We start from the raw sequence: 26,047 nt of genomic DNA, 5'->3' as shown, positions 1-26,047 counted from the left end.
GTGGGCATCTACTCAGTTTCTAATTCCTTCCCACTACAGAAAGGGGTGCCCCAAACATTTTTGCACATGGGGGGTCCCTTTCACCCCTTTAAGATATCTCATAAAGAACTTTCTTCATAAAAATCCTGCGATGTAGGTAATGTGAATGTTATTATCTTCAGTCTATAGATGAAGAAACTGAAGTTCACGTAGAAGAAGGAAAGTAAGAAGGAAAGTCGTGGGTAATATGCTACTGTCTTCCCTTTTTAACTTTCATGCTTTAGGCAGTCTGGCCTCCTTGCAACATTGCCTATAGGTTGGATGCCCCATCTCCTGTGTTTTTAAAAGTCTTATCAGGCTTTGATTTCTTTTGTTATAGAACCAGATTTGTGATTTTGACCACTAAAGAACTTCCCAAGAGGAAACTCCTAATGAAGATCATCATCTTCTCTACAATTTAGAATACTATAGAGTTGTATGGGAGGGGGCAGACCAAGTCTTGTTGCCTATAAAGCCAGCTGTCTATATCTACCCAGCCAAGAACACCTGCTTTCTTTTTTATACTATGGTGTTTTTTTGTTTTGTTTTTGCATATGTTACTCTTTTTTAAAATATTTTTTATTCTGGGAAAAAAAATGAAATGAGTATTTCTACAAACATTGCAAAACAAGAGAGAAAATTGTACACGAAGCTGTGAATTTCTATTTTTACTTTTTTTACATGTATATGTATAATGCATATATATATATATACCTATAACACATACTTTAAAATATATCTATTTCAATATGTACATTTCTTTTATTTATACATTTTTCCAACATATAAATTTGAAATGTGAAATGAGCAGAACCAGGAGATCATTATATACCTGAACAATGATACTGTATGAGGATGGAAGTGGACTTCTTTGACAAAGAGAAGATCTAATTCAGTTCCAACTGATCAGTGATGGACAGAAGCAGTACACCCAAAGAAAGAACACTGGGAAATGAATGTAAACTGCTTGCATTTTTGTTTTTCTTCCTGGGTTGTTTTTACCTTCTGAATCCAATTCTTCCTGTGCAACAAAAGAACTGTTCGGTTCTGCACATATATATTGTATGGAGGATATACTGCGACATATTCAACATATATAGTACTGCTTGTCATCTAGGGGAGGGGGTGGAGGGAGAGAGGGGAAAAATTGGAACAGAAGTGGGTGCAAGGGATAATGTTGTCAAAATTTATCCTGGCATGGGTTCTGTCAATAAAAAGTTATTATAATAAAAAATTTAAAAATAAAAGTATTTTTAAACCAGTGGGGAGGAATTATAGATTTTGATAGAACCATCAGTAAATAAATACTTATCAAATATTTACTATGTGTCAGGAACAACTAATCAGTGAAAATAAAAATATAAGCAAAAAAAGCAAAAAAAAAAATCAAGAGTAGGAGTAAATTGTAATTCATAGTTTTATTTATTTTTTTCTTTTTTTTTTTTTATAATCTTTTATTGACAGAACCCATGCCTGGGTAATTTTTTACAATATTATCCCTTGCACTCACTTCTGTTCTAACTTTCCCCCTCCCTCTTCCCTCCATTACCCCAGATGGCAGGCAGTCCTCTACATGTTAAATAGGTCACAATATAGCCTAGATATAATATATGTGTGCAGAACTGAACAGTTCTCTTGCTGCACAGGAAGAATTGGATTCAGAAGGTAAAAATAACCTGGGAAGAAAAACAAAAATGGAAACAGTTTACACTCGTTTCACAATGTTCTTTTGCTGGATGTAGCTGGTTCTGTTCATCACTGATCCATTGGAACTGATTTGGTTGATCTCGTTGCTGAGGATGGCCAGGTCCATCAGAACTGGTCATCATATAGTATTGTTGTTGAAGTATATAATGATCTCCTGGTCCTGCTCATTTCACTCAGCATCAGTTCGTGTGAGTCTCTCCAGGCCTTTCTGAAATTATCCTGTTGGTCATTTCTTACAGAACAGTAATATTCCATAATATTCATATACCACAATTTATTCAGCCATTCTCCAACTGATGGACATCCATTCAGTTTCCAGTTTCTAGCCACTACAAAAAGGGCTGCCACAAACATTCGTGCACATACAGGTCCCTTTCCCTTCTTTATAATCTCTTTGGGATATAATCCCAGTAGTAACACTGCTGGATCAAAGGGAATGCACACACATTTTGATAACTTTTAGAGCATATGAACTGATTTATTTGTGATTCTGGCACGGATCTATCGATCGTCCTCCTTTTCTATATGTTTACTCATCTTTCTTGGGTATAATTATAATTATATATATAATTACACCCTCTGTTTACATGTATCCATCTATGTATGTTCCTACGTATCTATTCCCCCCTCCCCCCACCCGCCGCCGTTTACTAGCCACATTCTTGAAGCATGAGGGGTTCTATAGAACGACGTGAGCACGTTCTAACCAACGTGACGTGTACTTTCATTACTTGGTAACGGGACGGGACGCGTCCCAGAGGATCTAGGGTGGGCTGCGGCCCCGTCCCACGACTCTGTAGGATGGGTGCCTGTTTGTATGTTAAACAACTCTAACTTTACTAACCCCCTCCTCCCCCCGTGGTATTATCAACTAGCCAGGGGGGATTTGGGAGCTGGCATCAATTAGAGTGGTGAGGTCGTGTGGAGTTGCGGCGGCCACGACAGCAGCAACACAGGGCGGGAGAAGGGAGGGCTAAGTCTCGGCAGAGGAGAAGTCGGCAGCGTCTCGCGCCCCCCCCACGTTCCAGCCTCCTCCCCCCACCCTTCGCACGCTTGGGATCGAAGCGGCTGGCGGCGAGGTCTAGGCGGCCGGCGGCCTTGAGCCTGCGCAGTGGGAGCCCATCGGCAATTGCGGCTCCCGGGACCGAAGATGGCGGACGCCGGCGCGAGCGGTAGCGGCAGCGGCAGCGGCAGCGGCGGCAGCAGCGGCAGCGGTAGCGGCAGCGGGACATCCCTTAGAGGGATGCGAGAACAGCTGGGTGAGGAAACCTGGCACCTCGAGCTCGGTCTGGGACGTGCCTGTTCTCCCCGTTCCCTTTCCCCGGGCTGGGCTCTGGCGGGAAGTTTCGGAAACGCTCTCACCAACTGGGGAGAAGGAATAAGTAACTTTTCCTGCGGTCCCCTGCCCTGCCCTGTCCTTCTGCAGCCCCGGCCTCGGGCTTCCTTGCGCCTTTCCTCCCCCCACCCCCCACCCCGCCCCGGGGCCACGACGGCCGGGGCTGGGCTGGAACGGTAGTGGTGGTTGGGGGGGAAGGAGCCGCCCGGGGCAGACGGGCTGACTGACTGACGGGCTGCTCGGGCGGAGTCCGCGGAAATGCCCCCCTCGAGTTGGAGGGAAACTATCGGTCGTCCCCTCACGGGCTTCTCCTTTGAGCTGGGGCGGGACGGGACTGGGGAGCGGCCCGGAATGCAGACGAGTGCGGGCGGCGGCGAGGCCGCCTCCGGATCCCGCTGGAAACCGTTATAATGCTGGCCGGGAGGCGCTGGCAGGGAGGAGGAGGAAGCGGGACCGGACGCCCGCTCTCCCTCGAGGTCGGAGAAAAGTGCGGGGGGCGGCGACGACTGAGGTGCTGGGGCACGGGGGATGGGGAATGGGTCCCTCTTCTTCCAACTTTCCTCTCCGTTCTAATTTTGCTTCTCTCCCATCCCAACTTCTCCCTCTCCCAATTTTTCCTCTCCCCTCCCCCAATTTTTCCCCTCCCCTCTAACTTTTCCCTCCTCAACTTCCCCCTTCTCTCACCCCCAATTTTTCCCCTTCCCAACTTTTCCCTTTCTCTCCCACCCTAACTTTTCTCCTCTCCCACCCCAATTTTTCCCCTACCCCAACTTCCCCTTCTCTCCCACCCCCAACTTTCCCCTTCTCCCCAACTTGGCACCTCTTCTTCCTCCCCACTTTTCTCTCTCCCCAACTTTCCCCTCCTATCCTTTCCCCCTGTTCCTCTTCTTCCCCCTTTCCCAACATTCTTTCTCTCTCCCTCTCCTTCCTACAATCCCTCCCCCATCCCATCCCCCGAGTTGAAATAAAACAAACCAAGGTAAAAGCTTTAGGATGAGGAAGGTAAGAAATGACTTTAGTCTCCTTCCCATTTCAGTGCCTTAAGCTTCTAATACCCTGCTATAACCTCTTCCCCCCAAAGTTCTAAAAACTATTAACTGGAGGAAGGGTGGGTACTGTTGCAACTCCAGAGTTGAGATTAAAATTATTCTTTGCTCTAACTTAGTTGTTTTTTTTTGTTTGTTTGTTTGTTTGTTTTTTGGTTTTTGGTTTTTTTTTTTGTTTGGTTTTTTTTTTGTTTTGTTTTTTGGTTGTTTTGCTGCTGCACATAAGACTCATACAATATGTCGTTGAGAGACTTGCAGAACAATACCTATAGAGTGCAACTGAATTTAGCTCATTAGCCAGATTATGTGGTTCAGCTCCTGAACATTTCTCCACACCTGAAGGTTTTTCTGAAATTCTGATTAGTTGCATCTCGGCCTTTTTTCTAGAATAGACTGTTTTCCCTAAGGGGCTGCACTGCATACCTGTCTGGTGGTGGTGATGCCCATGACTGACTTGGCCCTTAGTGTTCCTTTTAACCATCATTGTGACTTGCCTGTAATCTGAGATTGGGTGGACTCGTTGAATATATTGAAAACCCTAGAAGGTATTTTTTTTTATATTTAAAAATTTTAATTTGGCCTGCCTAAAACTTAGTGAAATTGAGCTATTAGAATTTGGATTTTGTTTTGTATACGCTTTGTAGATAGAATGTTCCTCTCAGAAAGAAGCGAGAAGTAGAATGTGTGTCCTTAAAAAACTAGAAAAGGCATTTTCCTTCAATACTTTACTTTTGGATTTGGTCTGTTGACCTAGTTTGTAATAAGGTTTGCTTTATTGATAGATACTTCAGGCTCTCTGACATTTGGTTTGTGTATCTTGGTGACTGAAAGGTTATTCGAAGTCCATGTGCCAATAGTCTCAATAATCCCCAGATCATTTACGTTTTATACTTAAGGAAGATAGTGTTTTATTATAGTTGTTTTTTAACCATGAGACTGTTGTGAACATTAATAGTTTTTCATACAAACCAAAAAATAGAGCTGTGTTGTAAACATATTAATCTAAAGGAAAATTTTCTTTCTACTTAAATTTCCTCTGTGTGTGGGATACATAACATATTTGCTTTTCAAAATGATACAAAGTTCTAGCATCCGGTGAGCTTCCTTTTCTCCTTAATTTCTCTGTTTTTTTGGCTCTTAGCTTCCAAGAGAAAAAAATTGGTTTTTGTAAAAGGTCTGTTCTAGCAACTTCTGGTCAGCTAATGGTAATAGTAGAGATTTTTGTCACGTGAATAACTTTTAAAAGGAATAATTATTTCAATAGAAATTAGTTGTCTCATAGAAGAATCATAAATTGAGAAGGGAACATTGAGGTTGTGCTTCCATTTCATTTTATACAGGAGGGAACTGAGGTCCAGGGATTTACAAAATAACTTATCCAAGGTCCTATAGGCAGCAAATAAAAAGAGTTTGGATTCAAATCCACGTCCTCTGACTCCAAGACCATGATGTTTTACATGCACATGGGGACTAATTAAAATGTCACACTGTTTTGGTTGGTTCCACTAATTGGATAAAGAATATTAGAAACATAATAAAGATTTCTAATATTCCTCAACATAATTCCTTTACAAATAATGCCTACAAAATTTAAGTAAATTAATCATTTGTTTAAGGTCCTTTTGTGGGTGCTGTCTTCTGTCTGCAAAGGAAAAAATGGAAAAACAAAAACAAAAAATTAGTAACCATAAAATTTGACTCCCAGCTTGGACAGTGTACTTTTTTCTTTTTTCTCTATACATGATGGGAGTCAAAATCTTCAAGCAAATTATAGCTACCACTCTTTATATGCCTTTATATGGCAGAAGATCTGTTTATTTTGCAGTTAGCAAAGGTTGTCTCTTTTAAAAATTGTAAGTCCAGAAAAATTTAGGATCACTGCCTTGAGCATTATGAGTTTCCAGAACATCAGCACCATTGCATTCTATCACAATATTTTTCTTACTATGTAAATCTAATGCTACTGACTTGGATTATTTAGCTGGAATTATTCTTAGAATTATTTTTATAGCGATGGGAAACAGTTTCTATCCATGCATTTTCACTTCTCCCTTTGTGACTGAGAGCAAAATAAATGAATGGGGTGAAGGGTACAGTCTCTTGCCATGGGTGAAAGCAAAGCTACCCTCTTAGAGGTGGGTGTCATCGCTATAGGCTCATCCAGAGCCAATTAATGGGTTATAGACAGTAATCAATGTAGTGGAAAAACATTCCAAAGCCAGTTATAAATGATTTGGGGACTGTTTTTGCTATATTATACTTCTTTCTTGTTCAGGGCAGAGTAAGTATTGGCCACGAGGGTTGACTTGAAAATATCACTTCTAGTGGTGAACTAGACAGAAGCAGTCTACCTCCTTTTTAGTGAACTGTATTTTGAAAACTAAGTCAAAGTAAAATGGGAAAAAAAACTAAAACCATGGGCTCCAAAGCACATCTCTGATCATATTACACCCCATTGCTACCAAATTATGCCTAAATTAAAGCCTGACCTTAAGGATCTTTCATAATTTTGACCCCAACATACCTTTTCAACCTTCTAGTAATTCATTTTTTTTAAACAAAGTGTTTAGCTTTAGAGCTTAAAAATAATAAAAAAAAAGTTTCATAAAATCTGGTGAAGAAATTAGTGCAAATATTATTTCCTCCATTTTATGGATGAGGGAACTAAAGTTTGGTGTGCAGTTACATGACTTGTCCTTGGTCACACATCTAGGAAATATCAGTGGCAGGCTCTGAACCCCAACATTTCCACTCAAGTCCAACCCTCTTCATTATAGGATGCTTCTCTCAGCCATATCTCCTCACATGTCTTATTTCCTAGCCAAACTCAACTTATGCCAAGATTGATGCCTTTACTATTCACCTTCACCTTAAGTATCTACTCTAGCAATCTATCTATATGTGCTATTCTCTATACCTGGAATATCATCCACTCTACCATTCTATCTTCATGTCGAAATTCTGTCCATCTTTTAAGGCAGCATCAAAAATATTGTTACCTCCCTTGCAGTCTTTCTTCCTTTCTCTTCTCAACTTTTATTGAAGTCTTTGTGGTACTTGTATTATTTATTTCTATAGATGGTTTGCCTTTTCTGTGTATTATTTTTATAGATGGTTTTATTTTTTTTATATTTTTATTTTATATTTTATTGTTTTATTTTTATTATATTTTTTATATATTTATTTTATTTTATATTTTATTTATATTTTTATAGATGGCCTTTTCTGTGTATTATATTTATTTCTATAGATGCTTTGCCTTTTCTGTTACTATAAATTCATTAATGATGGGGCCTGTGATCTCATTTTTTATCTCCCAGAGTACTTTATATAAGAAACATAAGGAAGATGGGACTCTACAGTTTTGACTTTTCATCCATTTAAGAATCCTTTCTCCAACCACTCTGGTAAAGAGTTAACCATTTTTCTGTTTGAACACATCAAGAGCCTGAAACTTAGTATTTCCCAAAGCACCCCTTTCCTTGTTTGACTAATTCCACTTATTAGACATATATCTTCTTATATTGAACTGAATAAGCTTCTATTATTTCTGATTATGCGTTATATAACTTTGTTAAATTACTTAGAAAATTTACAGCTATTACTTTTTTGCCATTAGAAAGCACTTTAGAATGGAGGTTCTTAACCTTTAGTCCAGCCCTTTGGAGGTTGAGGGGAAAAGGGCTTGTAAACTTGGATAGAAGAAAAATCACATCTTTATTTTCATTAGCTTAATTTTAGAATTTCCTTCGAATATTAGGCTTTATGAGGTCAGCAAAGAAGGGATATCTACAACGCAAAATATATTAAGAACCCCTGCTGTAAAGTCATTGGTAAGATGACAGTTCCCTTTTGTTCTGGAGATGCTGATTGAAGCAGATGAATGAACAGGTTTGCTTCAGTGAATAGCAAAATACTGGTCTTTTTAGGCATCATCAATAAGTGGAACAACAGAATATTGGGAGGAAAAAGGGACCTTGACTTAATAGTATGTTTTTCTCCTTACCTTTTCATTGAAATTTGTCAACTGCTTTTAGAGACAAATAGCAAAAGTGAAAGCCTTCCCATCTAGTAACCATTGCTTTAGATCTTACAAATTATTAGGAACTTTTCTTTTGGTTTGTCCTTTGGGACAATGAAACTGCAATACTAGTATAGCTGATTTATGCTTAGCATCATTTGCCAATTTAAGAGAAAAGAGAGGGAACAATAATATTAAGGATCATGAGATCATAGATGGGCCAGGATGGGACTTTGGAGGTCGTCTGGACCAACCCTCTCATGTTATATATTTGGAGCTTGGCTCCAAAGGAGTTATGAAGTTGTCTAAAATAAGGGAGATAGTAAGTAGCAGAGCCAAGATGTAAAACCAGGTTTTTAAATCTGAGATTTTTCCTATGGTAACTTACTGCCCAAGAATGATGGACTAGTCTATAATATCCAAGTTTTGAAACCCATTAAAAAACATAAATCTCCATTAAATCAACATTAATGTTGTAAACACTTCCCAAACATTTATTCATTAATGTTGTAAACACTTCCCAAACATTTATTTTTGTTTTTTTCTCTGTCCTCTTAGCTCATCTGTGCCCCATGGCTTAAGCTATTGTCCCTATGTGAATGACTCCTTATGCAAGGAGCTGGTTGTGTCATTCTCCAAAACATCTGTGGGTCCCTATTACCCACTGAGTAAAGTTCAAAATCCTGTGCCTACTTGTGGAAGCAGTTTGGTACAGTGGAAAGAGTGCTGGACTGGGTAGCATAGGACATGGGTTCAGATCCTGACTCTGCCACTATATGCCTGAGCAGGTTCCTTAACCTTACAGTGTAATTCCTCATCTGTGAAGTGATGAGATTGAGCCAAATGATCTCTAAATGCAGCGTTTTATGTAAAAGTACAGGACATTCTGATAGATCACAGATTTAATGCTGAAAGGGACAATTCATTTTCTTTTTAAATTAATAGGTATATTTTGTCACCTCCCCCAAAACAAAACTTCCCAGCTAACACCTAAACAAACTATATGCGAAAATACATTAAAAAAAACATTTTTCCATATTTGTCAGGTTGTGAAAGAAAAATCAGACCACGAAAAAGAAAAAAGCAAACTGAAAAAGGTGCAGATACTATGCTTCAATCCACATTTAGTTTCCATAGTTTTCTTTCTGGTTGTGGATGGCTCTTTCCATCCCAAGTTTATTGGAATTGCCTTAAATCACTGCATTATTGATAAGAGCCAAGTTCATCACAGTTGATCACCACACAAACTTATTGATGTATGTATGTATATGTATATATGTGTATAATGTTCTCCTGGCTCTGTTTACTTCATTCAGCATTAGTTCATATAGGTCTTTCCAAGCTTTTCTGAAATCTGAAATCAGCTTGTTCATCATTTCTTATAAAACAATAATATTCCATTACATTCACATGCCATAAATTATTCAGCTATTCCCCAACTTATGGGCATCCATTCAGTTTCCAGTTCTTTGCCACTACAAAAAAAGGCTGCTACATGCATTTTTACACATGTGGGTCCTTTTCCCTCTTTTATGATCTCTTGGATATAAGACTCAGTAGTGAAACTGCTGTATCAAAGGGTATGTAGTTTTGTAGCCCTTTGGGCATAGTTCCATATTGATCTCCAGAATGGTTAGAACATTTCACAACTCCAACGATGCATCACTGTCTCAGTTTTCCCACATCCCCTCCAACATTTATTATTATATTTTCCTGTCATTTTAGCCAATCAGAGAGGTGTAGTGTTCTTGTTGGTTTTCTGGAGGTCTCTGAACCTGCCTTCATTTCAGTTCAGTAATCACCACGAGAATAGCCAGGTGTTAAAGTCCACATCCTTTATTGCAGGGGGTCCTCAAACTTTTTGAATAGGGGGGGCCAGTTCACTGTCCCGCAGACTGTTGGAGGGCCGGACTATAGTAAAAACAAAAAATTTGTTTTGTGGGCCTTTAAATAAAGAAACTTCATAGCCCTGGGTGAGGGGGATAAATGTCCTCAGCTACCGCATCTCACCCGCTGCCCGTAGTTTGAGGACCTCTGTTAATATTGTCTCCTTGCCTGGGGCTGGGCAGCTTTCTGGAGAGCCTTTCAGATGGGCCTTGGTCTCAGTGAGGGAAGTGCAGGAGACCACCCACCACCATGGTGGGAAATGAAGTGAATGAATCTGTCTTTGAGTCCCCGGCTGAGTTTGTCCCAGCTTATATGCTCTACACTGAGTATAAACCAATCATTATATCACTAGGAATCCATTATTTGTTGTAAGATTAAATCAATCATACTGAACTTGTAGAACTATTAATCACCATGCTAAACTAGATAACCATTGTTTTTAACAATTCCACTTAGCGTAAGAATCCTTGCTTTAAGTACAAGAGTTGGCCCATAACAGAGAGGTATGAAGTGGTACCTCAGAGTTGTCTTGATTTGCATTTCTCTAATCAATAGTGATGTAGAGCATGTTTTCATATTACTAGAAATGACTTTAATTTCTTTATCCAAAAAGTGTTCAGAACTTTTGACAATTTTCCAGTTGGGGAAGGGCTTGTATTCTTATAAATTTGACTTGGTTCTCTATATATTTTAGAAATGAAGCCTTTATCAGAAATATTGGCAGTAAAACAATTTTTCCCCAGCTTTCTACTTTCCTTCTAATTTTGGGTACCTTGATTTTGTTTGAGGAAAAACTTTTTAGTGCAATCAAAATTATCCATTTTGCTTTTAATAATGTTCTCTAGTTCATCTTTGGCCATGAATTCCTCCCTTCTCCACAGATCTGATCAGTAGACTATCCCTTGCTCTCCTAATTTGCATATGTTTAAATCATGAACTTATTTTAATCTTATCTTGGTCTAGGGTGTTAGATGTTGGTAAGTGCCTAATTTCTGCCATACTGTTTTCCAATTTTCCCAGAAATTTTTGTCAAATAGTGAGTTCTTATTCCAGAAGCTCCAAGGACTCTTCCTTGGGTTTATCAAATTACACTGGATTACTTTAGTCTTGTTGTGTCTTGTGTACCTAACCTTTTCCATCTGTGTGGAAAGTTTTTTTGTAATTTTGCTCATATAATTCCTGACTTTCCTTTGGTAGATGGATTCCCAAATATTTTATGCTGTCGACAGTTATTTTGAATGGAATTTCTCTTTGTATCTCTTGCTGTTGGATTTTGTTGGTGATGTATAAAAATGCTGAGGATTTATGGGGATTTATTTTATACCCTGCAACTTTGCTAAAGTTATGAATTATTTCTAATAGCTTTTTAGTAGAATCTCTGGTAACCTTTTCCATTGATCTACTACTCTATTAGCCAGAACCAAATGGTTTTGATGATCACTGCTTTATAATACAGTTTTAGGTCTGGTATATGGCTAGGCTACCTTCCTTTGCATTTTTTTCATCAATTCCTTTGATATTTTGACTTTTTGTTCTTCTAGATGAATTTTATTATTTTTTTCTAGCTCTCTAAAGCAGTCTTTGGCTGTTTGGCATAGCACTGAATAAGTAGATTAATTTAGATAGAATTGTCATTTTTGTTATATTAGCTTGGCCTACCCGTGAGCAATTGATATTTTTCCAGTTGTTTAAATCTAACTTTAATTGTATGGAAAGTGTTTTGTTATTGTGTTTATATGGTTCCTGTGTTTGTCTTGGCAGGTAGACTTCCAAATATTTCATATTGTCCACAGTTATTTGTAAATGGGATTTCTCTTTTCTATCTCTTGCTACTGGGCTTTGTTGGTAATATATAGAAATGCCGATGATTTATGTGGTTTTTTTATTTTACATCCTGAAAATTAATTGTTTCTAGAAGTTTTTTAGTTAATTGTGTAGGAGTCTCTAAATATGCCATTGTAACATCTGCAAAGAGTGATAGTTTTGTTTCCTCATTGCCTACTCTAATTCCTTAAATTTCTTTTTCTTCTCTTATTGCTACATTTCTAATATAATATTGAATAATAGTGGTGATAATGGGCATCTTTGTTTCACCCTTGATCTTAATGGGCATGCTTCTAGCTTCTCTCTATTATATGTAATGCTTGCTGATGGTATATCTATCAGATGCTACTCATCATTTTAAGAAAAACTCAATTTATTCCTATGCTCTCCAGTGTTTTTACTAGGAATGGGTACATCTTATTTTCTTTCCACTAAGTTCTACTCTTCCATCCAATGGCACCACCATTCTCCCAAGTTGCTTATGTGTTTGTGGTGTCATTCTTAACTTCAGCCTCTCCCCATATCTTGTTAATTCGACCTCTGCAATATTTCTGAATTTCACCCCATCTTTTCCATTCCCGCTTCTATAGCCATTATCAGATTCTCATTACCTTTTGCTTAGACTGTTGCAAGTCACCTAACTTGTTTGCTTATTTCCTATTTCTACTAATCTTTATTTCATCTTTCATACCACTGTCAGATCCTCCTAATGCACATCTCTAATCACATTAACAACTTTTTAATCCAGTTAATACATTCCTACCTTTTCTGACAAAAGAAAAATTTAGAGCTTCAGAGTACTAACTTAACCCTTCAGTTAGTCTCTCAGACCTTTAGTAGTTCTCTGATGCTTACTGAATAAATTCCAGACTCCTTATATTTTTTTTATTATAGCTTTTTATTTACAAAAAGTAGGCATGAGTAATTTTTCAACATTGACCCTTGAGAAACCCTCTGTTCCAGCTTTTCCCCTCCTTCCCCCCACCCCCTCCCCTAACCAGAAGGCAGTCCTCATACATGTTAAAGTATATGTGAAATACTATATATACATATATATATATATATATATACATATCTATATATACACACATATTTATACAGTTCTCTTGCTGCACAAGAAAAATTGGATTTAGAAAGAATGTAAAAATAACCTGAGAAGGAAAATAAAAATGCAAGCAAACAATAATAGAACGAGTGGAAATGCTATGTTGTGGTCCACACTCATTTCCTATAGTTCTTTCGCTGGGTGTAGCTGGTTTTCTTCATTACTTAATAATTGGAACTGGTTTGGATCATCTCATTGTTGAAGAGAGCCACGTCCATCAGAGTTGATCATCATATAGTATTGTTGTTGAAGTGTATAATGATCTGGTTCTGCTCATTTCACTCAGCATCAGTTCATGTAAGTCTCTGCAGGCCTTTCTGAAATCATTCTGCTGGTCATTCCTTACCAAACAATAATATTCCATAATATTCATATAACACAATTTATTCAGTCATTCTCCAATTGATGGGCATCCACTCAGTTTCCAGTTTCTGGCCACTACAAAAAGGGCTGCCACAAACATTCTTGCACATACGGGTCCCTTTCCCTTTTCTAAGATCTCTTTGGGGTATAAGCCCACTACAGACTCCTTATCTTGATGTTAAAGGCCTTTAAAAGTCAGTCTTAACTCAGCTTTGCAGCCTTTTTATTCATTTATATATCTCATCACTGCTTCATGATCTGTCTGAACTGGACCAGTCACTAAAGTAAACATCCAATGCCTATTTTTTGTTCATTTTCTTCTCTTCCTGAAATATCTTTCCTTCCCCCCTTAGCCCCATCTCTGCCTCTTGAACTTCTAGGGGTTACTTAAGACTGCCAATATGGATTCCCCCCAAAGTATTCTCTGAGTTCTGATTTAGAAGTGATCTGGCTTTACCTAGTGACTTGAATAGAACATTGTCCTTTTAGCACTTTAACTATATTCTGTTTTGTGCCTATCAGTGTCTTGTCCACAATGTTTAATACATGTTCTTTGAGTTGAATTATACTTCTGCAAGGGGTCAAGGCTTATTTATATTTCTGTCTCCTATAGTCTAATATAATATTTAAGCTGATGATGGTAATGGAAGTAGTTGTGGTTGTAATGGTAGTAGTAGTAGTAGTTGTTGTTGTTACTTAAATGTGGGAATGAATGAATGTATGCCATTTAAGTCCTAGAGCCACTAAATTATATAAATATTTGGATTAAGATTGATGACAACTCCAAATTTTTCTCTTTGATCATGTTGGAACTCCTTAATTTAATTGTAAACTTGGTAACTACCAAAAGAAATAAAAATAGATATTTCTGGAAGCCTTTGTGAATTGTAAGAGCTGTGTATCCTAGCCAAAATTTATAGAAACAGGAAAACAACTATCTATTGACTGGTTAAATAAAAAGTGACCTAGTTCCAGTCAGCAATGTTATTTTTTTTTAAAGAATTTGTTATGTGCTTGTTTGAGTGTAGGAGAGGACGGTGGTAGGAGAATCTCAATTGATGGTGAAGAAAGAAAAGGATATAAAGGCAAGAGAAACATTCCTACTCTTGAGGGGAAAACAAGCATGTGAGGCTGAGCCAGGAAACAGTCTCTGTGAAACTGATGAAGCTGTACCCCTCACATCTATCTGAACAAATACTTAGTACATGGTTCCAATTATTGTGCCAAAGGTTTAACTATATAAATGGAGGAAGGTGGTTGATTTGGTTTGTTTTTAATTTTTCCAAATTTTTAGCATCCCAGAATTATAGATTTAAAGCTGGAAGGGACTTCAAAAATTATTGAATCCAACATCTTATTTTACAGATGAACAAATGACAAGGTCATGCAGCTTGTAAGATGTGGAGTCCAGGCCAGAACCCAGAACTTCTGACTCTAAATCCAGTGTTTTTCCCACTACATCACACTGCCTTTTCCAGGTACTGCCCTGGATGGCAGTATGTCTCGAAGGAGAAAAGTTTATTATTTGCATTTTGGGCCTACTGCACCTTTTTTAAGGCAACTCCTGTGAGTCTTGTCTAAGTGGAAGACACTCTGCTGCTATATGTCCTCTTCAATTACCTTAATCTCCTTTGTTTATTCTTTATCAGCTGAATGCAGGCCCAAGTAGGAAGCTTGAAGGGAAGTAAGTTTAATTCAGTCTCCACATTCTGCTACCTAGAAATATATTTTAAAAATCAAAATATTTAATTCCTTCTCTCTCCCTGTGCCACAGTGGGTATGAATCAACAGCAAGGAGAGAATAGCTCATTTTAGAGTTTGTGTTGATGTGTTAAGAGGAGTGAGGGGTGAAAAGTGGGTCTGGGGGCAGGCTAAGGAAACGGAAGAACTTTTATGCTCCTTGACTCAATGTGTTTGACATTAGTTTATTGGAAATGTTATGCTTTTTTCCCCAAGCATGATCAGTTTATTAGTTAGGTTGGCAGTAACCAACGAATTGGACCACTTGCCTAAAAGATTGAAGACCATGTTTTATGACTTCTCCAAATGCCAGATATGTCCATTTAAAAAACTTCTTCAAACATATAAAGAAAATCCCAAAACGAGGCTTTTAACCTCTCTAGGTAGGTCTCAGTTTCTCCATCTAAAAAGTTAGAGAGATTGACTAGTGGATCTCTAATATAATTTTCAGCTCTAACAGTCTGTGATTTTATTCATCTCACTGTCCATCTCCATCTACTACCTTCACTTGGGATCTCTAACTTCTTTCTCTGCCCGCCCAGAAGCAAAGCATTCCTCAAACCAACAAGGATGTGTTTCAGTTCCTCTTTAGTTCATAGGATAGAGAGATGTGTAAATTTTCCTTTTGAAGTCCTCTCTTCAATTCTTGCCTCACCTCAGTTTTTAAATGCCCTTAATACTACCATATAAGCTGAGTTCCTAACTGGGACTGGATTTATTTCAGTATGTAACAAGTAGGTCTACAAATGTAATGTGCACACATAGAATTTGAGGGAAAATATAATGTTTTAAAAGTGTTTTCTTGCTGCCATGCTTTGGGATGTTTTGTAATACGTTCCCATGCTTCCCGCTGTATTATCTCTGAGAAAGTTTCCAGCAGGAAATGATTGTTACTTTTACTTTGTTACAGCTTTTTCTTTCTTTCACTTTATCTATTTGTTCGTTTATTTTTGGGAGGCAATTGGGATTAAGTGATTTGCCAGAGGTCACACAGCTAGGAAGTGTTAAGTGTAGGAGGCAGATTTTGAACTCTTCTCCTGACATCAAGGCTGGTGCTGTGTCTACCATCTAGCTGCTTTGTTTTTTTCTTTATGGACATTGTTTACTTTGTTTGGAACTTGTTTACTATTCAAAAATAGTTTACAGCAGTGAGTTCCTCCACCTTGTCAAGAATCAGGACCCTTTTTGAGATTCAAATTTTTCATGGATCCCCACATAATATTGAAAAGATATTTCAAAAAAGCGACTTTGATTTGAAATCTTTTAAATGAGTTTGGATTATTAATCACAGAATCTGGGTACCTTTGAAAAACTGGAATTCATGTTACAGCATTCATTGTATAGTAGATATGTTTGCTTATTTTTAATTTTTTTCTTTTTATTATGAACTTAACATGAATATTTCAAGACAAAAACAAAAAAGTAACAGGTGAAACTTCTTTCTAGTACATACAACTTATTTGGAGTTTTTTTTTTTTATTCAAGTCTAACATAGTAGTAGCAATACACCCTCACCCCCACCCCCGTTTGTTTTTCTGAATGACCTTTTCTCTTCTCTGTATTTTTAGTCATCGACATTTTCTTTTCCTTCTTTCCCTTCCTTCCTCCTTCCCTCCCTCCCTCCCTCACTTCCTTTCTCTTTTTCTCTTTCTGCCTTCTTCTATTTTTGTCTTTTCTTTCTTTGCTTTTTCCTTGTGTTCTCAAACTCAGCTTTCCCATCACCACCTCCCCCCTCAAGAAAAAAGTATGTCATATTCATATCTTCACAACCAAGTGGACCACACTTCCCATGGGGTTTTCTTGGCAAATATACTGGAGTGGTTTAACATTTTCTTCTCCAACAGGTTAAGGCAATTAAGTTGCTTGCCCAGGATCACACAGCTAATAAGTGTCTAAGGATGGATTTTTGAACTCAGGTTTTCCTAATTTCATTCATGGAATCAGCTAGCTGCCCCAACAAATAAATAGTTGGGCTCTGAAAATGTCTCCTGTACCTTTGCTCCATCACCTCCTGCCAAGGGCTGGGAAGCAGCCTTCTCCAGTAGAATTGTGGAATCCTATTTTTGGTGGTCTTAATTATTATAGCTTGTAAATTGTCGTATACATTAATCACTTGACATTCATTCTGCTTCAGTTTGCACAAATCCTCTTAGATTTTTCTGAATTTGTCCTTTTCATCATATCTCATGCCATCTCAAGACTAGATGTTTCCATCTGTTGCCTGACTCTCAGGTCCTTTTTCTAGGCCTCTGACTGTGCTCAAATATCTGTGCCTTGCTGTGAGGTATATTATAGGACCTATCTCTACCTCCCAGGGGTTTGAAACTGAGGGGAGAAAATTCCATAGTCAAAATCTTATTCTTTCTTCAATGGACTTTCTCCAACCAATGGTAACTCTTTCTGGATTCACTTTTAAATTGTCAGTATACTTCAATTTCCATCCCAGTAGTTCTGAATCCCCAGCTGACAACTTTCAATTCCCATCCCCCTCATGACTGTTTACCTGCCTCCCTACCACTCTAATGCACCATTCCACATCTGCACGTCCTTTCTATCTTTTGGAATACTTGTTCCTTAGTCAGCAGACTTCTTTTCAACTTAAACCTCATTTTCTCCCTTGTTCCATTTTCTGGCACAGCTCTCTCACATTGACACTGCTACTCTCCATGCTCTTTTGGGTCCCAGCTCTTTCTCTTTTATGGTCCCAATTTACTGGTCTCCCTGCCCCCCTCACTTGAATTCATCATCTACTCGTTTTTCATGCTATTCCCAGACTCTCTTCTACCACATTCATTAAACAATTTCTTTCTATTTGAGATTTATTTGTATTAATTTTATATATATGCCGTGTCTACTTCCTGTATTAATATAAAGTTACAAAGCATAAATATATACATATTAATATATGCAAATATATACAAAGCATAAATATAAAGTTTACAAAGTAGTTTGGGAGGAAGGGTGCTGGCATTTGGGATTTGGAAGGAAGTTCTGCTGAGGATGGCACTTGGGCTGCTTCTTAAATGAAGTGAGGACCTCTTCAGGCCAAGATAAGGAGAGGAGGAGTGATGAGGGTGTATTCTGGGACAGGGCCAATGCTTGGAGACTGGTGGTGTGTGTAGGGGACTGGGAGGAGCTCGGTTTAACTGGATTTCCAATTATGAGAGGGACTGTGAAGGCCAGTATAGATGGAAAATTAGGTTGCAGCCAGGTTATGCAGGCTTTACAAGCTAACCAAAAGAGTTGATACTTTATCATAGGGGCAACAAGAAGCCCTGGAGTTGATTAAGGAAATCACACAGAATGATCTGTGCTTTAAGGAAAATTATCTAGATAATTTTTCCATTTTTGTCATTTTTGTATGATGGGTTTGAGGTAGTACCTCAGAAGTGATTTAATTTTCATTTTTCTGCTTATTTAGTGAGTTGGAACAGTTTTTTTTTTGTAGTATATGGTGGTTGATACTTTGGATTTCTTCCTTTGAGAGAAATGGTTTTAAGAATTTTTAAGGACTCTTTGAGATTGGTAGAAATGCCTGGGGGTATTTTGAAACCAGGATTACAAAGCACTCTACTGAAGATTTTAATTGCTGTCTCTGTATGAATAAGTGAGGAGAATTATCATAGTTTTGTGTAAAATTTAGGTAAATGTAACTTTATATCCGGAAGTCTACTTCTGTTGTGGACGTCGATTAGGAAGCTGCACCCTGGCTTTTTTTGGAATTTGCACCGGTCAAGTAGAGAAAAGAAATGAGCAGAGTAATTGAAAAATCCCTTTCAGCCTCTCTTCCTTTTCCTGATAATTACAGTTGATTCTCTTTCCAAGCCCCTTTGCCCTTAGACTGTTGACCGCTTCCTGTCTGGACATCTTTCTCAACAGGCCTTAAAAATATAGTCCTCCCTCTTCATCCAAACCACTTAGAATAAGGTCTCTGTCTTGGAAAAAAAAAAAAAAGTCAGAATTTTTCTCTCTGGGAAAAGTCATATTTGGGCGTACCAAAATTTGACTAACTCCTTTAAAACCTTCTGTCCACACATTGGAATGCAGACAGGTGCCGTCGAAGGAAGGCAGGGAATACGGGAAGAGAATAGCTGAGGGAATTCTACTTATGGGTTCTTTTGAGCGGGGTAAGTATAAACTAATAATTCCAAGATTAACACTTTCAGTTAAGTAATTCACTTGGTTAGTCTACAACAAGACAAATAATTAGTTATTTTATCCTATCCTATAAAAAGAGGGGAGAGTGGCTTAGCTGACCTAAGGTGCCTTCCAGTTCTGATAGTATATAATAGCTAACATTTATATAACACCTAATATGTGCCAGGCACTATGCTAAGTGCTTTATAATAGTTAAGTCATTTGATCCTTCCTGGGAGGTGGGTGCCACTCTTTTCTTCATTTCACAGTTGAAGAAACTGAGACACAGTAAATGACTTGATCAGGGTGATACAGCTAGGGAGTGTCTGAAGTTGAATGCAGGTGGTCTTGACAGTGCCACCTAGTTCTGTGAGTTCATTACAGACTTCACAGTCTGAGTCAGAAAATTAATAAGTGATTTGGAGCAGCTTAACTGTGTTGTAGATAGATCTGCAGACACCCCCCAAAATCTCAAATGTTGAGCATACTTTAAAAGCCACAGCAAATCTAAAGCCTTGAATTTCAAATGCTCCTCCTTTTATAGCAACTATATATTTCTTGTTTGATTTATTTTTCCTGATTAGAGCACATTTAATACAGTCAAGATATAATTGACTTCAAAATTTGTCAGCTGGTGAAAAGTGACACAAATGTATTTTAGGAGGAGTTTAATAAATCCCTCACCTCTGAAGTAAGAATAAACTCACTCTTGGAGCCAAACCCCCTGTGCCCCATGGAAGCTGAATAAATTTATTTGTGGTGGCTATTTATTTTCGTGTTGCTATTCAAACAGGAATAAGTATAATATCAAGTAATCTGTAAAAACAAGCAAACTAATTTCCTGGGATAGTAAATACTATCAAAACCTTATTGAAGTTATGATTCTTCCATTTTTATTCATAAAACTTCCAAGCTAAATCTTAGTCACTATTCTTTTTGCAACTGAATTAAATACTCCTTTTTTGGTTTCTTGTTTTTCATTTTGTAGACAGAATTCTGAAGAGAACTAATATAGAGTTATAACTGCCCATTTTATAGGCTTTGACTTGAAGAGGAGCAGCTGTGGGTGACAGTTTAGAATTGCTGAATAAGTATTGTGATTAGTATTTATCATTGGCATCACTTGAGATTAAGCTCTTTGAGATGATTGTTCCTGGGCACAGCTTTAGGAGGATTATTACTGTGATAGAACTAGTTGTCATGGAGAAGTGTTCTTCCTTCCAAGCTTGCTTGTCTTCAATTGTACCCTGTTAGAACAAAGTCTTTAGGTAGGATAGTTTGATGGGGCATTTTAGAGGGAAAAGAATTAGCATTTGATTGCTAGCTATTAATGATTTTCATTTTTAGAGCATTCAGTGTTCAAAAAAGATTTTTCATGTCATTTTTTTTTCTATACTAAATGCTTGTAAAGATAATTTGTGTTTTGTGATCTCTAATCCAATAACTCTTCATTGTAGTACAAATTGAACATTATTGGGTAAACAATTCTTCAAAAGTTTGTTCCCACCACACGTGAGAGTTTTACAAGTTTTTTCTAAACTTAATATATTCACAGCCACTGTCTGTTTTATTTTTAAAATATTTTTCCCATGTCACATTTTCATTATATGAAAGGAGGTTGCCCAAACTTATATTTTTACCTTCTTTATTCAGTCCACTTTATCTAGATTCTTCCTTTAAATCCTACCCTCCTGTGGATCAAGAAGCAACATTATTTTTATGTTTGTAGTTGAAAATAAGGCTGCTTCTTGGTTCACAGTGGATTGGGTTCTCAGGCAGAGGGAGTGTCTTAACAGATTCATTTTTCCTCACAGATTAATGTTTCTTTCAAAAATATGGATCCTTTGTGGGTTGGCCCAGCTTTTAAATGAGCGCTTTCCATGGGTTTAACCTTGACTTTCTAAAACTGAATTTATATAGAATAGAGTAGGGTGTCTGCATTGATTACAGAACAGAGTATAACTGGGTTTTCTAACCTACCCTTACAACTGACTGACTTCCAGGTTTATTTTCAGGGTTTGATTTAATCTGTAAAGCTTTATGTAATTTGAATTTTTCCTCACTTTGGGATTTAACCTTCTTTGAAGAAACTCACAAATGAAATTTGTGCTACCTTTTGCTAACAGCCCTGAGTTTGAATCCCAAGGGTACCAAGACAAGTAAGGATTCTAAGAGAACACACTTGTCTGCTTTCATCCTTCCATGTATGCTTGGAGGCCTTGACAAATGAGTGATTTACTTCAGTGGATGAATGATTTCAAGGATGGGAGTGAATGATTCACACATTTAAAAAATTAAACTCTGGTGTGGCTGATTATAAATCAGTTTATTGTGGTTTTAATGGCTTACTCCTTGACAAGTTTGGTCATTTTTGCCTTCACAAGAGTTCCTGCATCTGTCCCTTTCTCATCAGTCAAGGAGTTTCTCCCCTAGTTTAGGCCTCCATCATTACTCTTCTGGACTATTGCCATAAGCTCCTAATTAGTCTTCCTTCTTTTAGGCTTCCCCCCTTTCCAATCACTCTTGAACAGAGCTGCCAAATGAGTATGTCTAAAATAACGATTTGACCATATTTCTTCCCTACTCGGAAATCTTCAGTGGATCCTTGTTGTCGCTAGGATAAAATACAAAAACCCCAGCCTGGCATTTAAGTATAGCTTTTTTTCAAGGAATTTTATATGATTTTGACATATGGATGGGTGACACTTTGTTGGAAGGGAGAGCCTTTAAGGCGTTGTTTTGCTCTATAAAATCAAATACTGTTTTATCATCAACAAATACTTATTTTCTCTACATCTTTCGGTCAGTTGTGAGACTAATGTTCTGGTCTACCATAGGCTATTCTTTACAGAAGCTTGCCTCTTCCTTTCTTGTAATGGTGCTTTTTGGTTCTCTTCTGTATTGTCCTTCACTTCTATTTATCTTTACTTGTTCTCTGTTTCCTTGGTGAGTTTGCTGCTGTGGATTCAAGGTTTTATATTTTGTCAGTCATTTTGCCATATAAGCCATAAATTCTGCTTTCAATATTCTTATTTATCCCTTAAACTATTCAAACTATTTGTCTGGCAATATTTATTCAGAGGTGTCTGAATGTATTTCGATGATCTAGAGGCTATCTTCCCTGTTGGTTTATCTGCTTATGTTCAAGGTCTTTTAACTGAATCTTTGGATTTATTTTTTTATTATTTAGTTACATGATTATAGGAATAATTTAATCTTTAATCTAAAATTTTTGGTCTACTGTGTTTTTCCTTTATATGAACCTATCACTTTCGGACTCCTTCAACTTTGGATGTTAGTTACCCAGGGCTGGACCTCAAAACTGGTTCAGCTTTTCCCCATGCTGGGGAATTCAGGTTTCATTGGTGTTAGTTTCTGTTCCAATTGATTTCTGAGGGGACAGAACTGACCCTATTTAGGGGCCTGCCTTCTTACCTTTCTCTTCTCCCTTCAGACCTACTGGAGTGTTACACCACAGTTCTGCCCCTGTTCCTTTTCTTCCTAAGTTCTCAGAGTACTGCTGCAGTGCAGAGGACTGCCGTATTGTAGTCTCGGCCAGAACAAACTTCTTTGCCTTTTGGTTTTCTGTGACCCAGAATTGGGGTGGGGCACAGGGAATTCAGTTCTCTTCCATCCCTGTCAGAGTGGAGTGGCTGCTGAGAGAGGGGATACCAGGTGAGTCCATTAGATTTTAGGGATTAACCTTCTCTGATAATTAGCTTATCACTTCAGGGTTCTTAGTGTCTTAGACTATGGAGATAGTTGAAATTGAAAACTCTAGTCCATAATTTCCATCTTGGAGAAATTTGAGATGTGAGGCTTGGAGAAAGTCTTTAGTATTATGATTGGTCGTGTGACCAGGACACCTGTTCCTTTTTCATTCTTTTGTTGATGATGCCCTCATTTTTTTTTTCATAAAAGTTTGACATAGGAATGTATTGAGAAGGAGGGAACAGATCTGGAGTTGAGGCATTCAACTGTGAGGGATCCCTACTGGTCTCGGGCCTAAAAAACAAGTTTTCTCAAATATCTTCATACACTTTGCATGTCAGAAACTGTATTCAAAAGCATTACAATACTGCAAGATGCTTTGAAGACTAGCTTTTGACTTTGCCACATTCTGCTACTGATAAGATAAGATAATGACAACAACAGTGTTTGCTGCTTTCGTGTGCTGTTTTCATACCTTTTTTTTAAAAAGACAGATGTGAAAGAGACTTGAAGATACTCATTTTTATGGTGTGTCTAAACTCTTGTAAGCAAGTAGGACTTTAATAAGGAAGGGCATCAGGTCAGAATTCTGCTTGAGCAAGTATTTTGCTCTAGTAGGAGGGCATAATCAAACCTTACAGATGAGGAAGAAAAACAGAAGCCTGTTCTTGTAGCCAGGGAGCAAGTCTTGTTGGTTTCCATTTTATCCCATTTACTACTGCCCAGAAGGAGACCCAGAGTCTTGCTCTGTGCACTAACTTGCTGAGGTACTGAGGCCCCATTGGTTCCCTTTTCTGGACCTCTGTTTCTTTCTCTCTACAAACAAGAGAGTTAGACTAGAGATTTCTAAGGTTCTTTCCCCTCACTAATGTTCTATAACTAAAAGTTAAAGCTACTAACGGACTTGTTAGCTAGATGTTATAGTAGATAGAGGGTGGACTTGTGGAGCATTGTGGTGCCCACTAGAAGTGTTGTTTCTTCCTCTGGATGATGCATGTTTTCTCTTGCTCTATAATCACATGGCAAATGGAACGGGCCTGTACCTTTCAAGCCGGACTTTGGCTGAAGGAGTCACTCACCTACATGCTAACACTAGGTAACAAGGCTAGCTTGTAACTGAAGACCAATGGTCCTGGATACATGGAGTAAAGCAAACAGATTTCCATGAAGTGAAAAGTCCACATATTAAATTCGATTTTCCTCTTGATGTCTGTTTTAGTTGCTGCAGCCCAAGCTATTGCTGAAGAAAGAAGAAACCAAAGTGGCAGTACTACTGTTCCAGTCCAACCTTCGAACGTAAAGTCATCAACCAAGCCAGGTATAAGTTATTCAGTGTTTGTAATAGCTCTCAAATTGTTGTCTCTTAAATGCCAGTATCCTCAGTTAACTCTCCATTTATTTTATTTTTATATAGTGATAGATGGCTCAGTTTTGAAATCTGATGAAAGACAAAGACTGGCAAGAGAGCGCAGAGAAGAGCGGGAAAAGCAGCATGGTATATTGGAGCTTCCCTGTGTAGTCTTATTCAAAATTAGTTTCTGTGATCATTTCCAGGATGTCTTATTTGCTTTTTGCTCATGTTGTATGATATGTCTTACAAGTTATGAGATTGAGAACCCAGGGGAAAATGTTTGATTAGGTTTGATTGTTTAACTTTCTTTAAGAGTAATTTCTATTTTGGGAAAGAAAAGGAAAAAGAGCATAGCAAAGTCTGACTTTCTTAAGACCAAGATTTCAAAATTATTTCATTCTTAACATTAATGAAATGGAATGCTAGTGCAATTAATTTAAAGAATGAAATACATTAACCAAGATGTTTAATACAAATAATACATGTCTCTTATATTTCTTTGCTTTTGAAGAATATCTTGCTTTTAGATAGTGTTTTTTGGTTAAGGCATCACCTCTGATTAATTAGCATAACATATGGCAAGTGCCTTGACATCAGGCAGAAAGTCTGATCTACAGTGCCAGCTCAGACACTTAATTACTCTCTGACCTTGAGCAAGCTCCTTAAACTCTCTAAGTCTTAGCATCTTCATGTATAATAGTAATACACCATAAGCTTAAACACTATATAAATGCAAATTATTCTTTTAAAGCCTAGGTTAGAAATAAAGTTTTAAAGTCCTTCGGCAGTGCATCGATGTAGCATGGTGGTGAGTAACTCTGGGTTCCAAGCCTGTGGCAGTGAAGTGCATGTTGTAGTCAATCCCTCCAAAGCCACAAAAGCTGCAGTAGGGAAATGATGAGCAAATTGTGGTGGTTTTCCTGGAGGCAGCCTTAGTCTCAGTTGAAATAAATAATTAATCCAAAATCACAGCCAGCTGGTGGTAATGCAAACGTTTATTTCTCCTTCCAAATTAGCCCGGTTAGTTGAGGCCTATCTCTCTGCCTGGCTCCAAGAGATCTTGCAGCTCTGTCCTTGGCTTCTGCCTCTGCTTTCTTCAGCCTCCAGCCAGCACCAAGTTGGAAGATGCAATGAATCTCTCTGTACCTCCAGTCAGTTGCAGTATTGAATTAGGGATCTAAATGAGGAGTCCTTTTATAGCCAGAAAGAATACAGCTTCTACAGTATCTCTGTTCTACCTCCTACCAAAATCACCTTGAAAAACTAGTATTTGCCTTCATCCCAATGAATTCTAAATTACCTTGTTTTTTAATGGAACACTTCTCTGGAACAAAATGGAAGACTTTTTTTTTTTTCAGACTGAACAGATGTTACCTACTCAATTTATATGGGAAACTGTGAACATGGTAAAGTGTTCTGCTTTTGTCTGCTGTCCAATCAGAATTATTCTATGACTGTAGAAACTAGAGTACTGAATATATTTTTAAAAGTGAAGTCTAGAAAATGCTTGCTAATGAAAGTAAACCTTAATTCCTTCCATTTCCATTTTGGGAGGCAGGCAAGGGGAACTTAGTCTCTTTAAATTACAATATGCTGGGCTGGATATATTTGCTTCAATTGAAATTAGAATGAATATTATACTCCAGTAAGTCATGGTATTTGTGATCTCTCTGTAGTTAAGTCCTTCAGTGGTGCTGATCACTACCCATTGCCACCTTCTTATTATGTGTGCCATTAAATGTTGTCAACATCTTTTTCTTAAACAGCATTTAGGCTTCCCATTCGCCTGTCTCCCTAGCCC

At 37.9% G+C, this 26,047-nt stretch overlaps 1 protein-coding gene across 12 annotated transcripts in view; it reads left to right on the top strand.

Moving 5' to 3' along the window:
• The first annotated feature begins 2,836 nt into the window (after positions 1–2,836).
• Positions 2,837–26,047, top strand: part of MAP7D3 (MAP7 domain containing 3) — a 78,638-nt gene continuing 55,427 nt past the window's right edge. For 4 of the 12 annotated variants that reach the window (XM_031944835.1, XM_031944836.1, XM_031944832.1 and 1 more), the window contains exons 1-3: positions 2,839–2,984; positions 24,115–24,213; positions 24,310–24,390. In XM_031944835.1, the coding sequence (XP_031800695.1) occupies positions 2,876–2,984; positions 24,115–24,213; positions 24,310–24,390 (289 nt within the window). In that variant the 5' untranslated portion in view covers positions 2,839–2,875. Of the gene's footprint in view, positions 2,985–3,278; positions 3,573–4,006; positions 4,064–24,114; positions 24,214–24,309; positions 24,391–26,047 lie in introns of those variants that run through there. The other 8 variants (XM_031944834.1, XM_031944833.1, XM_031944829.1 and 5 more) reach the window with 7 other exon arrangements.

The sequence above is a fragment of the Sarcophilus harrisii genome, chromosome X, assembly GCF_902635505.1.
Source record: "Sarcophilus harrisii chromosome X, mSarHar1.11, whole genome shotgun sequence".
Classification (NCBI taxonomy): Eukaryota; Metazoa; Chordata; class Mammalia; order Dasyuromorphia; family Dasyuridae; genus Sarcophilus; species Sarcophilus harrisii.
The sequence above is the reverse complement of the archived record's forward strand: the minus strand, read 5'-3'. Positions and strand labels throughout refer to the sequence as shown.